Raw genomic sequence first — 15,348 nt, 5'->3', positions numbered from 1 at the left:
TCTCAATCTCTTCTCCATCTATCATGATGCTGCCAATTGGCCCAGTGGTGAGAATCTCTGTTTTCTTGATATTGATCTATATTGCAGGCTACAGTCCTTGACTTTCTGCAGCAAACGCTTCATGTCCTCCTCAATTTCAGCAAGCAAGTTTGTGTTGTCTGTATAAGCAGGTTGTTGTTGATTCTTCCTCCAATCCTGATGCCATATTCTTCCTCATAAAGTCCAGCCTCTCAAATGATCTGTTCTACATACAGATAGAAAAGGTATGGAGACCTAATAACAAATTGACTTGGCAGCTAGATGGACAAATTGGCCTGCCTGACCACAAGTCAAAACACAGGTCAACAAGGAAAAGGCTAAATTCTGTATTCACAAGCAAGTATTTGAGATCTAGAGCTCCGGTAGCTTAATGGTAGGTAAGAAGTTGCACTGCCAGTGCAAAGGCATGTGGTTTGAATTCACTAGTCACTCCACAGGAGAAGGATGGGTAACTCCTCCAATTCAACTTACAGCCTCTGAAACTCACTGGAGGTGGGGAGGGGGGGTTAGCTATGAGTTAGTTCCAACTTGACGGTACACAACAACAAGAGCTCAAAAACATGAGTTTTCACAATTGGAGAAATACACTTGACTGTGATAATGTGGTTGAAGTCAGATGGAAGTGAAATTACCCAAGGCACAAAGGAAACAAGAAAATGATTATAGTTGTAACTCCAAGATAATATCCATCATTTGGTAATATTAAAGTGCTGGGCTAGTATGAAGAACTGCTAAAGGCACTTAAGAAGGAAAAACCACAGAAGTAGAAAGAAAATAGGAACAAGTGGTGGCAGAGAATTCAAGAAGCCAAGTGAAATTTTTTTTTTCCAAGGAGGAAGAAATAACTCAAAATATCAAATCCTGCAATAAAGTAATATGAGAAATAAGAAGGATCTACTGCATTGACAAAAGGAGATCACTGGTAACTTGTTAAGAGCAGTTTCAGGGGAGAAGCTGGGGGTAGAAGCCAGACCTGAATAGGAAGTGATAAAGCAGAAACAGAAAGATTCACAAGCAACATTTGGCCATCAAGAGGAGGAAGTGGGCATGGAGATCCTTCTAGTCAATTTATGGGCATTTTTTTAAAGTGAGCAGCAATGATTAGTTGGTGAACAATGGACATATACTTAAAAAAAATCATTCATTGTACTCTTCTCCCTGCCCATCCCTCCCCCCCGCCTGCCAAGTTCGCTCTTTTCTTTGAAAAGCAGACGAAAATTTCCTTCATTGGTATACAATCTTCCACCCACTTCCCCCGCCCTGAGTATGCTCCACTATGATGCAACCTTAATTCTGGACTCTTGTGATAACCATAATACCCTATCATATATCACTTTAAAAACATCTTTTTATTGTGACCTCAGTGTGTAAGTTTACCCAAGCAAATTGGTTTGCCATTCAACAAACTTTTGTTTTGTAGCACTGACAGCAATCCTCAGAATGCAATTGCACTCTTCCTACTCCTACCTGTGGTTCCTGTTTCCATTTGTACTTCTGTCCCATAACTTCCCGCCTTCTGAATTTTATGAACCTCTGGACAAAAACTTCTCTTTGGCTGACTGTTCTATGGTGGGCTTACCTTTCTAGTGTTACTGTTCATCTGCCATTAAAACCAGAGTTGATTACTCTGACTCATACTGACCTTCCATTGGGTTTCTGAGGCTGTGAATCTCTGAAGACACTGGCCACCTCTCTCCCATTAAGCAGGTAGATTTGAACTTCTAGACTTACAGTTAACTAAGTAGGCAACTTAGTCGCCTGTTAGCTGAAAGATGGTCTCCAGGGTGAGTTCAGTGACATGAACTTTTTTGTTTCGACAAATGTTCATATTTAAAATGAATGACAATCTGACACAAGAGCTGCATTGTAAAGTAGACTGGGGGAGGGAGAAGGAAGGAGGGGAGAGGAAAAATGTGCAACAATGAATGAATGAAAACCCAGCCTCTCTGTAAACCTTTGTTAAAATCACAATTAAAAAATAAATAAAATGAATGAAAGACATAGTCTAAAGAGATGTCACACCTTCCAGAAAATAAAATAAAAATGTGACTGTGGTTACCAACCAGCCTGACAAACACAACATAGAAAAAGCCATGGGATTGCAGTCTATCTTTCTAAGCAATCAAAAAATAGCTCTTTTCTCTACTACCTCATAAGACTACTTGGTTAAAGGCTCATGAAAAGTTGGCCCCTTGTATTTACATACAATAACTATGGGCAGGCTAATAAAAAATACTATGGACAGCAGCATAAATGGTTCTCATGTCCTCAAAACTAATTTCTAAAGAATAGTATCGACTGGATCTATGGAATCCCTGGCCTTATCTACTGGCTCTATTGAATGCCTAGTCCTCCATTAACATGCCAATAGCTGGCCTGAGTACGTAGGGCTCTTTGAAACACTTTGTCTTAGGTGTTAAAACAGCAAAGCAAATCATTATTTAGGTTGGAAAAGGTACCAAAGATTTTTTTTAAACTTCTTACTGGGATTTCAAGATTACAGAGCAGATTGATACTCAATTCAATCATTCACACATATTTTACTTTATGATATTATAATAGCACTCGCCTCACTAAAATGTCTCTGTGGTTTTTGGTTCCATTCATTCTTCAGTTCTTTCCCTGCCTTCTGAGCTTTATCCCTGGGCTAATGCTGCCCTTTTAATCTTGTATGGCTGAGTGTTCTAAGTGCTGAGTATCTCCTCGGTGTTACTACTGACTGGCTCAAAGTTGGGCTCAGTGCCAGTCTCAAAGAGTGACTAAGGTCTTGGTCTTAGAAGTTCCAGCTCTCTCACACCACTTACCATAGCCATTTTTATGATTTTTAAATTAGGATATTTTTTTCTTTTAAGGTAGCATCAGGCATCTGAAGAAATTGCTCTTTCTTTGAAAAAATTGTCAAATTAATTTGGATCCTGGAAAAAGTCAAAATCTCATTATAGAGTTTAAAAAAATCTCAGTAAAGAGAACATTCACACAAAAAAGAGTGCTTTGTTAAGAGGGTAAAAGAGAAACATTTAGCTTCCTACATAGATAAAGCCACAGAAAACGCTGGTATTATAAAACTTAAACTGACCACTAACAGGACACAAAGAACACAACCACAAGAATAAATTGTCCACAAAACAGGAGCTACCCCTCTTACTTACGCTCCTGGCCTGCTTGTGCTGAAATATTCCCTATGATAAGGAACTTATCATTCAAAGTCCCTCTACCATGTAATAGTCACTTTACTGGAAATTGGCTGCAGCCCATTGTTTCGATTTCTCATCCTTTACAGTGCTAACACTTAAAATTTCAGGGGAATTATCAGCGGAGCATTAAGTTTGGACAAAACGGACTCAATTTCTGTAAATTAAAAAAAATTAAAAAAAGTTATGTATACTGTTTATTTGCTTGATGGAGGCTGATAAAGTCTGTGTTACAAATTAAACTTCAAAATAGTCAAAAAAGCCACTGCTTTTATTGACCGTCAATTAAATGTCTACCAGCACCTTTTTGACAACAGCTCTTTCAATTTCATTCTCCTTGTCAAATCCTCAGTACCACTGTAGACTTTTCTGAAGTGATGGGTGAAATTTGACATAAACTGCATCGGTTCCAAGCTTCCTCGTCTCAATACAAACTCAGCTATGTTTAGCTCCTCCCTCTGGAAATAGAAACCTCTTTTCCAAGGAAACTCTTACACAGAACTTTGAACGAATCCACATTCAACTCTGCACATATTATTTGAACCTCACAACATTGTGAAACAGATATAAATCTGTCAGTCATTGTTTCCTCATCTATAAAGGGGAACACATGACCTTCCTCAGCAGGGCAGTAGTTCTAGGTGAAGGTCTTCTTTCTGTGTTGGTATTGGAGGAGCTCCTTGTCTCCTTTCAACAACAGAAGTTTTTGTAGATCTTCATGTGCCTTGGCATCTATTCTTCTATTGAGTCTACGAGGTTCTCAGTCCAAGGGCACTGGGTTCAAAGGACTTGCTTCCCTCCTGACTTTTTTCATAGTAGTACTAGGTCCCCTCTCCTCTGTTCCCTTCTCTTCTATATTCTCTCTTATAAAAGGTGTGATGCTAATAAAAGTGTGATTTTATTAAGGAGGTGAAGGGGAAAGTTTAAGTAAAGCAGTATTTAAACAGTGAGGCTCCAAAGACAACCAACCCTAATCTCACCTCACTGGATTTGTAACACATAACATAGTCAGTTTACATCACTACCTAATGGCCCAAACCCTGAAAATCATAACATATTTTAAAGGGATTCAATTCAGTCAATGACATATCCCTTTGAAAAGGTAAAAAGAAATCTTTTCCTCTGGCCTAAAGTTCATATTCATTCATTCTTCTCTCTCTCACACACACACCCCGCCCCTTTCATACACAATTTCAGGACCCTAGAAGGCCTAGTGGCCCTAGTGGCCTAGAAGGCCACTTCCTTGCATCTTCGGTATTCCTCACCCTCACCTCCCCAATGTCCTGGACCATCTTATCTCAAGAACAACACCCCTTATTTCAGCTGTGGTCTGAACATGCATCAGGGCTGTGTACTTTCTCCATACCTATTCAATCTGTATGCTAAGGAAATCATTCGAAAAGCTGGACCATATGAAGAAAGTAGCATCGGGATTGGAAAAAGACTCATCAACAATCTGTGTTAATGCAGATGACACATCCTTGCTGACAGAAAGCAGACTTCAAACATTTGCTACAGAAAAATCAAAACCTTCAATATAGATTACATCTCAACACCAAGAAAATGAAAATCCTCACTACAGGACCAATTTAAAATATCATTATTCACGGAGAAAATATTGAAGCTGCCATTGATTTCATTTTATCTGGATCTACAATTAACAGCAAGGGTAGCAACAGTCAAGAAATCAAAAGATGCGTTGCACTAGGAAAATCTGCCATCAAGTACCTCTCTAAAGGGCTAAAGAGCGAAGGTGCAGGTTTAAAGACCAAAGTATGCCTGAGCCAAGCTATGGTTTTTTAATTTACTTCCTATGCATCTGAAAGTTGGACAATGAATAGGGATTTTGTTGCTGTTGTTGTTAGGTGCTGTCAAGTCAAGCACAAGTCATAGTGACGCTATGAACAACACATCTGAACCCTTTTCTATCCTGCATCATCCTCACCCTTCCTGACACACAAGAGCTCATTGCAGAAGTCACCATATCATTCCACCGGGTTGAGGGTCTTCCTCTCCTTTGCTGACCCTCCACCATACCCAACATCATGTCCTTCTCCAAGGAATAGCCCCTCCTAGCAATATGCTCAAAGTATGTGCGGCCAAGCCTTATCATTCCTGCTTCCAAAGAGCAGTCCGGCTGCACCCACTCCAAGATACATCAGTTCTCTTAGCCATCCATGGGATGTTCAGTGCTCTTCTCCAGCACAACTCAAAGGCATCAAAGAAATTCTTCTTCTGTCATCCTTATTGACTGGCCAGCTTTCAGATGCATTGCAGGTGATCAGAAAGACCATGGCCTGGATCAGATGCACCTTAGTCTTAAAACTGACATCATGATTCCTCACTAATTTGGAGAGGTCTCTAACTTAAGATTTCCAAGTGCAATGCATCTCTTTATTTCCTGACTGCTAATAATAAGGATGTTAATTGTGGATCCAAGAAAGATGAGGCTGTTTAGTTTCAATCTCCTCTCCATCCATCATGACCACTGGTCCAGTGGTGAGAATCTTTGTTTTCGAGCTTCAATCCATACTGAAGGCTGCGTTCCTTGATCTTCTGCAACAAGTGCTTCAAGTTCTCTTCACTTTCAACAAGCAAGGTTGTGTCATCTGCATAATGCAGGTTATTGATGAGTCTCCCTCCAATTCCTGATGCCACATTCCTTTTCACAGAATCCAGCTTCTCAGATAATTTGCTCAGCATACAGATTAAATAGATATGGAGAGAGAATACAACCCTAACACACCCCCTTCTTAATTTTAAACCACTGCTCTGTTCGCACAACGGCCTCTTGGTACAGGTATAGGTTTCACATGAGCACAATTAAGTGCTCTAAGACTCCCACTCTTCTCTATGTCAGCCACAACTTGTCATGATCCACACAGTCAAATGCCTTTGTATAGTCAATAAAGCACAGACAGACATTCTTCTGGTATGCATCTGAAAGTTGGACAATGAGTAGGAATTACAGAGGAAACACTGATCATTTTGAATTGGGGTGTTGGAGAAGAGTATTGAATAGCCCATAGAATGCCAAAAGAACAAACAAATCTGTCTTGGAGAAGTGCAATCAGGATGCTCCATAGAGGCAAGGATGGTGTAACTTCATCTCCTATATTTTGGGCATGTTTTCAGGAGGGGCCAGTCCTTGGATAAAGACATTATGCTGGGAAAGGAGGAGGGTCAGAGAAAGAAAGGACGACCCTTAACAAGATGGAAGTGATCGTAACAATGCATCTCAGAGATGGTGAGGATGGCAGGGGATAGGTCAAGGTTCAGATCTGTTGTTTATAGGGTTGCTGAGTCATAGTCAACTTGGTGGCGCCTAACAACAACATCAGCTGTTTAAAATGAAAACACCACCTATGGGTTCCCTTCTAGAACCTTTGCAGCTATTCACACTATTCTTTATTATCTAAAGTCTTATGGGATTTCAAACTCTCTAAATTGTTATCTTGCCAAATCAAAGTTCAATGCATTCAGAATTAAACTGAACATATTTCCATTGTTCTCCTCTGCCCTTTTCCTGCCAATAAATTCCAGGTTTTGGTGTGTGTGTGTGTGTGTGTGTGTTTTTACTGTTTCTTAAAGGTTGAAATTATCAGTCTCTTGATATTTCCTTCTTCATTTAAATCCCATTAGTCGATAAATCCCTTAGTTCCTGTGATAGATGTGTTCCCAAAAATGTGTCCATTTTTTCTTTCTTTTTGTGAACCAAGATTTTTTTTTTTAGGGCAAGATTCTAAATGTTATGTAATTAGCCTTAATTTTGTGATCAGAGGCAATTATAGTCTGTGTTGTAAATCTTAACCTCTATGGTGTTAACAAGGGAGCTCTGGTGGCTTAGTGGTAAGGAGCTCTGCTGCCACCTCAAAGGCATGCAGTTGGACTCCGCCAGCTGCTCTCTAGTAGCTAAATGGGCATTGTTCTCCCGAACAATTGACTGCCTCTGAAAACCCACTGGAGGATCAGCTATGAGTAGGTTCCAACTGGACAGTACATAAAAACATGGTGTTAAAGAGACAGGATTAGAGGCATTTATGCTAATAAAACAGGATACAATCTACAGGATTAAGTAAATCTGCTTTATCTTTACGGTTAAGACTTATCTCTTTAAAATGAGGCAAGGAGGTTTAGGGACTAAGTCAAGCTCTTTTGAGACATAAAATAGTTTTAAGAAATGAGTAGTGTGGAAGACCTCAATATCACCAAGGACGAGGGGCCAGGAGCAGGGTGTGTCTTTTGGACCCCAGATGCCTGCACTGGGAATCTCCTAGTTCCAAGGGAGGAACCGATGCCAGGATAAAAGGAGTTCTACAAGGAATCCCAGGATTGTAAGGGTTGAGACAAGGACCTCCTCCAGAGCCAACAGAGAGAAGGCCTCCCCCCAGAGCTAGCACCTCAAATTCCAACTTATTTCCTGAACCATGACAGATTCCATTTCTGTTTGTTAAGGCCATTTCCTTGTAGTATTCCTGTAGCACTAGATATTAAGATACTTCTCACATCCATTAATAATTAAGACATTTCCCACACCTATTAACACCACTCTATCCATTCCTTTATCATACATGAACTGGTCAATTTCCCTCTTCTTCTCCTTCGCCCCACTCAAATTCCTTCCTCATACTACTGCAGATTGTGCTCTCTGAGGAATAGATTTAATCATATATATATGTAACCTTGTTTTTCAGCTTTACCTGACACTTTTCACTCTCACATATTCGTAATTGCAAGTGGACTATTCAACCATTTCCTGAATCTGCTTCATGCTTTACCCTCCTCTCCACATCATTTCTGTCAGAGTCACTGCCTCCTCCTTAATTATCCTGTTTTTTTTACCATAACACACCACCACCTTTCAAAGGCCTGGTTCAGAAGCTTACTCTGTACTGCATGGAGTCATTCCTGAGAATTCCCAAAGCACTTAATTCTCCTCTCTCCTCCTTTATCTTTGTTGTTGTTATGTGTTGTGGAGCCGCCGGCAACTCATAGTGACCCTATGTACAACAGCGCTAAGCCCTGCTCTTTCCTGTGTATATGTTATTGTCTCCAACACACCTACCCCCATTACCCCAGTCACTGTATCAATCCATCTCATCAAGGGTCTCCTTTTCTTTCTCTGTCCCTCCAACCTTCCAACCTTGCAACATGCCCAAAGGAATGGTCCCTCCTTGCAACATGCCCAAAGTATGTCAGACGAAGCTTCAGAATCCTTGCCTCCAAGGAGCAGCCTGATTTCATCCTCTCCAGGACGAACCTGTTTGTTCTCCTTTATAGTTAAGATTTATCTCTAGGGCCTAAGAGAGTGTGGCTTTGGGCCAAACAGAATGGGTTTGAATCCTGGCTTAATACTAAACAGTGATTTTACTTCAGGCATTTCATTTAACTTCTCTGACTCAATTTGGTTATCTGTAAAACAGGACCACTAATAATATCATCTCATAGGCTTGTTATGAGATTTAAATAAAATAAGACTTGTAAAGTGCTTCTCACAGTATCTAACACATTATACACCCACTCCTCATTTATTAATGTGGTCAGGTTATAATTACCAGGTTGTTAGGTGAAAACTTGTATTATGCATAAATGGAGGATGGCCACATCAGATCACAAAATGGAGGTTGGCTAACCATAACATAATGTCCAACCGCTCAGAATCATGGCCCAGACAAGTTGACAACTTTAACCATCAAAGTCAGTGTTCTCACTTCACATCTTGATACTGTCAGACTTATGTTATTAACGCACAAAATATTCAGCTAGCAGATTTTCCACTCTTTTCATAAACGTGAAATGTTGGCTAAGGAGGAAGAAGATAAGCAGAAAAGTAGGTGTGCTGCTCAGTAAAGGCTATCTAGTAAATGACTCCCTTCTTGTCTATTTGTCACACACACTGTGGTAGTGTGCATGTTACTGTGATGCTGGAAGATACGCCACTGGTATTTCAAAAGCAGCAGGGTCACCTGTAATGGACGTGCTTCAGCAGAGCTTCCAGGCTAGGATAAAAAGGGCCTGGCAGTCTAATTTCCTAAAATCAAGCCATGAAATCCCTGTGGGCAACAACAGAAGTGTCGTATTTGGTACTTTGGACACCTTAAGGTAAAGTAAACCTCAAGGTTAGAAGATCTTCAGCAAAACAAACTGGTACAACAGTCTCAAAGATGCTAGCAATCATGTGCATGATGCAGTACCTGGCAACACTGAGTTATGCTGAGCTTATAATAGTCACCTTGAGTCAGCAGCTACCTAACAAATAAGTCACTAGACTACAAGTGCTCTGTGAGCAGGAACTATGACTAGGACCTGTATTTCGATCACAGAGAACAACTGCTTATTTTTTTATTCATTTTAATGAAAATTTACAGAGACTTTGGATTTCCATTCATCCATTGTTGCACTTTTCTCCCTGCCCACCCCAAACCCCCAGTTCGCTCTTCTCTTTGAAAAGTAAAAGAAACGTTCCCCCATTGTTTTACAATCTCTCCCCCCAGGTCCACTCCACTAAGCAGCCTTTATTCTGGACTCTTGTCATGACCATAATACCCAATCTTATATCACTTTTAAACTGTTCTCTCCCTCATTTGTTTCAATGCATTATACATTATTTATCCCATCTTTCTCCATCTCCCCCCAACCTCAATGTCAGTCCCGTTTTACAACAGTGACACTATGTAGTATTTGTCCTTTTGTGACCAAGATATTTCACTCAGCATAATGTCCTCCAGGGTCACCCATTTTGAATAATATTGCATGAGTTCCTTGTCTTTCAATGCAGCGTAGTATTCCATTGTGTGAATATACCACAGCTTCTCTATCCATTCATTTGTTGATGGGCACTTGGGTTGTTTCCAACTCTTTGCCATTCTGAATAACGCCACAATAAACATGGGTGTGCATATATTTGCTTGGGTGGCAGTTACGGTTTCTTTAGGGTAACAACTGCTTATTGATGAATCATATTAGTAAAGTGTGAGACACTGGAGTATTTACATTTAAGGCAAATACACATAGCTACACATACATGTACACATTTCTTTCTCCCATCTTTTCCTCTGTATACTACCTGTAAACACACTGAAGTGCTGATCACTTTTGAGATTTAAGCATTTAGAGAATTTTTACTAACAATGCATATCAAAAACGTCTTTCAACGGAGTGAAAAGAAAACCTACTGGCTGGGAAAAAACACTGGCAATACCATTTCAGACAAGGGTCTCATATCAAAAGTTTACAAAATCTTACAGGGCCTCCACAAGAAAAAGACTGATAACACAATTACAAAATGGGCAAAAGATAGAAAGACTTTTCAGAGGAAGATGTTCAGATAGACAACAGATACATGAAGAAATAACAGTGATATTTTCAAGCTTCTTAGGAAAACGAGCCAAAAAACGGGGTGGGGGGGACTAGCCAAATGAACAAAGGACTTGATGGTTTTAGATTATATCTGTCACTGGAGTAAATAGTCTATAAAGCTAAAAACTGACCACACTGGCAATTTATACTCTCTTTGTCCTGGCCTCTTAAAAACATAAAACAAAAACCAAACACATTGACTGCCATGGAGTCAATTCCAATTCTTAAGAACCTTGTAGGACACAGATCTGCCCCTAAGGTTTCCAAGGCTAGATATATATACATTTTTATAAAGCAGACTACCTTCTCCTCCTAAGGAGTGGCTGGTGGCTTCCATCTGCAGCCCAATTCTTTAACCACTATGCCTTCAGGGTTCTTCTAGAAATGGAAAGGACGGGCTTATTTTTAATAGCACTTCTCCAGAATTTATGTGGCTACATCAACATGAGAAGAACAAAATCATCAGTGAGCTGATGAGGTCCAAACCCTCCCAGCCTTTGCACCTCAAAGTCAAGTGGAAGACAAAGGTGTCTTAAATAATACAGCAACACAATAGCTGCAATGGTGCAAGATTTATTGGAAAAGGTAAATGACAGAATGTAACTAGAGTGAGGAAACTTCCGTTTCTGGGGTATTGAAAATACTTTGGCCCAATCCCAACTTCTGTTCAACTGGACTTAGGAGTTAGTCAGGAGGGTAAGTCCACAGTTCCCAGTTTCTATTCTAACAAAATGGGGTGGGCTAAAAGTCAACCCCAGTTGGGGCAAACTCAACCCCAGTATAGACTCCCAGAGTAATAATCTTCCATTTCATATTCCGCAACACTAGCCCTTTATACTCCCTTCACAAAATATTCACACTAAGGTTCACTTTTGCTCTTTTTCCTCATTTTAGTCATTTACTTCATTGTGTTGCTATTGTAGCTGTTGCGTATACAGAACATAGAGCAATTCAACCATTTCTACATGTGCCACTCTGTGACATTGATTATACTGTTCAAATTGGGCAGCCATTCTTCCCTTCCTTTTATCGAATTGTTCCTCTCACATTAACATACCTTTCAAATTGCTGGTGTAGATCCCCTATAGAGCTTTAAAAGCATACAATGCTCAATTGCCTTCAATCATTTAAAGAGGGAAAGGGAATTGTCCAACATTATACACAGCAGTGGGATAGGAACCCTAGCCTCGACTCTAAAGCCAAGGGCCCATGGCCTGATTTTTGCATGGCCCAGAAGTTAAATAAGATTTTTAGGATTTTAAAAGTTATAAAAAAGAATAAAATGCAACAAAGACCTGTGTGACCCTAAAATTGATAATATTTACTATCGGGTCCCTTTACAGGGAAAAAAAATCTGCAATCTCTAACCACTTCTACATCTTACTATCTCCTTATGCTAAAGATGCACCTGTGTTCAGTTTTGTATTATAACACTAGAACAGTTCTTTGGCATTTAACCAAATTGAAGGTGCCATCTTTAAGGTGACCTATGAAGGGAGCATGAGGATGGCACAGGATAGGGCAAAGTCCAGATATGTCGGTCACAGGATCGCTTTGAGTTGTAGCCGACTTGATGGCGCCTAACAACAACAACATCTGCCCCAAAAGAACGCTAAGTTCCTTGAAGGTGAGTGAGTACCTTCTACATCTTTGTCATTTTTTGTACACAATGCGTCGACTGCTCAGCAAAAGCTTGAAGAGAGTAAATAAACCAAATAGATAGTACAGAGAAATACAGAGCTTATCTGGACGATACCACTTAAATGCAAAAATAGAAATTGAAACACTACTTAATATGGCCCCAAACAAGGAAATCTGGTGAGCAGAGATTATTTTCTAAACAAGTGCTAAAATTTTATATTAGAAATGAAAAATAGCCCTGGGTTTGTGCATTTTTCTTGACACACACATAACTATCTTTCTTTGTTACTCTTGAGTAGCATGTTCCAGAAGCTGGAAAAGGGCTGAGGAGGGGACAGGGAGTGACGCCTTTTAGTGCCAAGGCTTCATCTACCTACTTGCAAGTCTGAGCCATAAATCTCTACAAGCTCTTGAGTTTTTAGTCGGTTCTGAATGAAGATAAACAATCCTCACTCGTGAGCTTCCCAGAAAACTGTCCACCCTCCTCTCTCTGGTCATACCCTCCCAGTCATATTCAATTAAGACAGTCAGCAAGATGTGTCTTCTCTCCTGAGAGGCACCAGCATGGCTCAAACGACCTCTGAGCCCAGGGTCTGATTTGCCATTCTCTCCCCATCACTGAGAAATAAACACCAGCAAGTAACCTCGAAAAGCAAGCGCATCGAGGCCAGAAGCCAAGCAAGGCTTGAGCAAGCTGTCAATCAATAAACCTCATGCCCACATCAAGTGACCCAGACGGCATCTGCGTGGGTTTGTAATTACTGTTTGGCTCAACTGTCCTGATGACCGGTAGAGTACAACACGGGGCTGGAAGAGCCTTAACTCTACCTTGTTCTCAATTCTGTCCACCAGAATCGGAGGAGGCGACCAGCCGCAACCAGATCAGGTGTTACAGGCAGAGCACAAGAACCCACACGTCATTAAAAATACCCCACGCCTTCGTGAGCAGATTGCACGCTCGGGGATTTTACTTGGGCATCCCCCGAGTAAGGTTCTCCTTCCCAACCTCCAAACGGACAGGGGCGGGTGATGGGTAAAGGTCGCCTCCTGGCTCGCGAAGAACGCCCGATTGTAGAGCTGCTATGGCAGCGTCCCCGCACCTCCCACCAACTGACACCCGGCGAAATTGATGGAAATGGTGTCTTCCCCGCCCCCAGCGCCCAGCCCCTGCCGAGCCCCTGCACCCACTGCCCTCCCACCTTCATTCCCGGGCCCCAGCTCAGGGCAGAGGAAGGGGGTGGGGTCAGCGGAGAAATGCGGGGTGGAGAGGCCAAGGAAAGGGGGTGCAAGGCAGAGACAAGAGGGGCGAGGCAAAGGAAGGAAGGGGGTGAGGCGGGAAAATGGGGGCGAGGCAGAGATGAGGGGAAGGGAGAGGCGAGGCAGAAAATGGAAGGCACAGAAGAAGCGAGCTTGGGCCGGGAAGGGCCAAGCCGGTAGAGGACGGGAGGGCCAGGGCGGCCAGGGCTGGGGCACTTGCCGTATATCATCGCCAGGCCGGTTTCATGCAGGAAGCGGGCCCGGCGGTGCTTGAAGAGCCAGATTGTGAGGATGGTGAGGGTGAGCAGCAGGATGAAGATGAGCAGGTTGGCACTGTCCTGCCGGTGGCTCTCCTCGGCTTGCTTTTCGGACACGATCTCCTCATCCATGGCTCTCGCCGCTTCGCCAGCGCTGTCCGAAGCACCGGCCCAGCCGAAGACACCCACTGCGAGGAGCAACCAGAGAGGACGCATCAGCGCGCGGGCCCGGGAAGCACCGCCGCCGCTCAGCCCGCGGCCGAGGGGTGCCCGCCGCCAGCCGCGCCGCGCCATGTCTCCCCCCGCCCCCCGCCCGCTCCTTACCGGAGGCCGCCCGCGATCGGACCACTCCCTGAGGGCTCACGGGAAAGGGGCGGGGTCCGGGGCAGCCGCTGGAGCGCGCACCGCCTCCGCGCCATCGTCCTTAAAGGAGCCGCGGCATCCCCTACCCCCGCCACCCACCCCCACCGCGGCCATGGCCCTCCCGAGGCTGCACCGTCGCGGTTCTCGCCCCGCAACCGCACCCTCCCTGTCCGCCCCGGTACTATCGCTGCCCTGCCACGAAAAGCCGTGCACGCCAGACTTCTGGAGAAGAGACATTCACTCATTGTGATCCAGGAGAGGCAGATGGAGCTATGTCTACTTTGAGCCTATTCTTAGAGCTCTCTGGGGACTCGATCTTTCATAACCCAACTCAATATTGTCCCCCTGTGACTCTTAACAGGCTAAGAAGTTGCCCCCCTGGGAGTGGCCTAAACCTGAGTCTTGGTGCGTTTACATGGGATTCTCCTTGTACTCTCATTGGGAAAAAATTGTAGTAGTTCAGAAAAGAATCTTGTAAAAGAAATTCATCAAGTTCACAAAGAAGGTTCAGTGAATTAGTCTCCAAAATTCACCTTTACTCAAAAACCTCCTATGCCTCTGTCCCACAAGAAATCTTTTGTGTTGTTGGGGATTTCTCTCTCCTCTTGATCTTCACTGATTTCTCACACAGCAAATCTTCCCAGCTTGGAAGTGACCTTTGACCCTCTCATCTCTCTTCTTCAAAGAGCTTCTATACCTCTTTGTCTCCAATACTAGAATTCAGCTCTCACCTCCATACTTGAACTTGGCCTTTGAGAGGAAAAAAAAATTAAAAACACCAAAACTACATAAACAAGAGCTAACCCACTGTCATCTTGTCAATTCTGACTCATAGTGACTCTATACAAAGTAGGTCTGCCTCGTGGAATTTCCAAGGGTTTCTTTTACACAAACCATGAGTCTGGAATCAAACTATTAATCTTATATTTGCCTGTCAAGCTGCCTAAACACTGCACCACCAGGACTCTTCCTTTACAGTCAGCATATTCCTATTTTCTGCATTACTCCAAGTGACTTCTCAGATCACTCCTAAATCTGGGTAGGCTCTTTGTTTTCTGTAGACTTCATTTCTACTTCCAAATGAAAAAATGGTAAACCCTAACCGTAAGGAGCACTGGTAGCCTAGTGGCAAGAAGCGCCACTGCACTCACGAAGGCATATTGTTTGAATCCACCAGCTGCTCAGAGGGAGACGGGTGGACAATCTCCTCTTGTGCAGTTAACTTCCTCAGAAAACCTGCC

At 42.6% G+C, this 15,348-nt stretch overlaps 1 protein-coding gene across 1 annotated transcript in view; it reads right to left on the bottom strand.

Annotated features, from left to right (window-relative positions):
- SLC9A6 (solute carrier family 9, subfamily A (NHE6, cation proton antiporter 6), member 6) overlaps window positions 1–14,038 on the bottom strand; it is a 64,450-nt gene extending 50,412 nt beyond the window's left edge. The window contains exon 1 of the mRNA XM_006881817.1: window positions 13,708–14,038. Within this exon, the coding sequence (XP_006881879.1) occupies window positions 13,708–14,038 (331 nt within the window). The remainder of the gene's footprint in view (window positions 1–13,707) is intronic.
- Between the last annotated feature and the right edge of the window lie 1,310 nt (window positions 14,039–15,348).

This window comes from Elephantulus edwardii, unplaced genomic scaffold (assembly GCF_000299155.1).
Source record: "Elephantulus edwardii isolate Elephantulus edwardi_28Jun2011 unplaced genomic scaffold, EleEdw1.0 scaffold00016, whole genome shotgun sequence".
Classification (NCBI taxonomy): Eukaryota; Metazoa; Chordata; class Mammalia; order Macroscelidea; family Macroscelididae; genus Elephantulus; species Elephantulus edwardii.
This window is presented reverse-complemented; position numbering and strand designations above follow the sequence as displayed.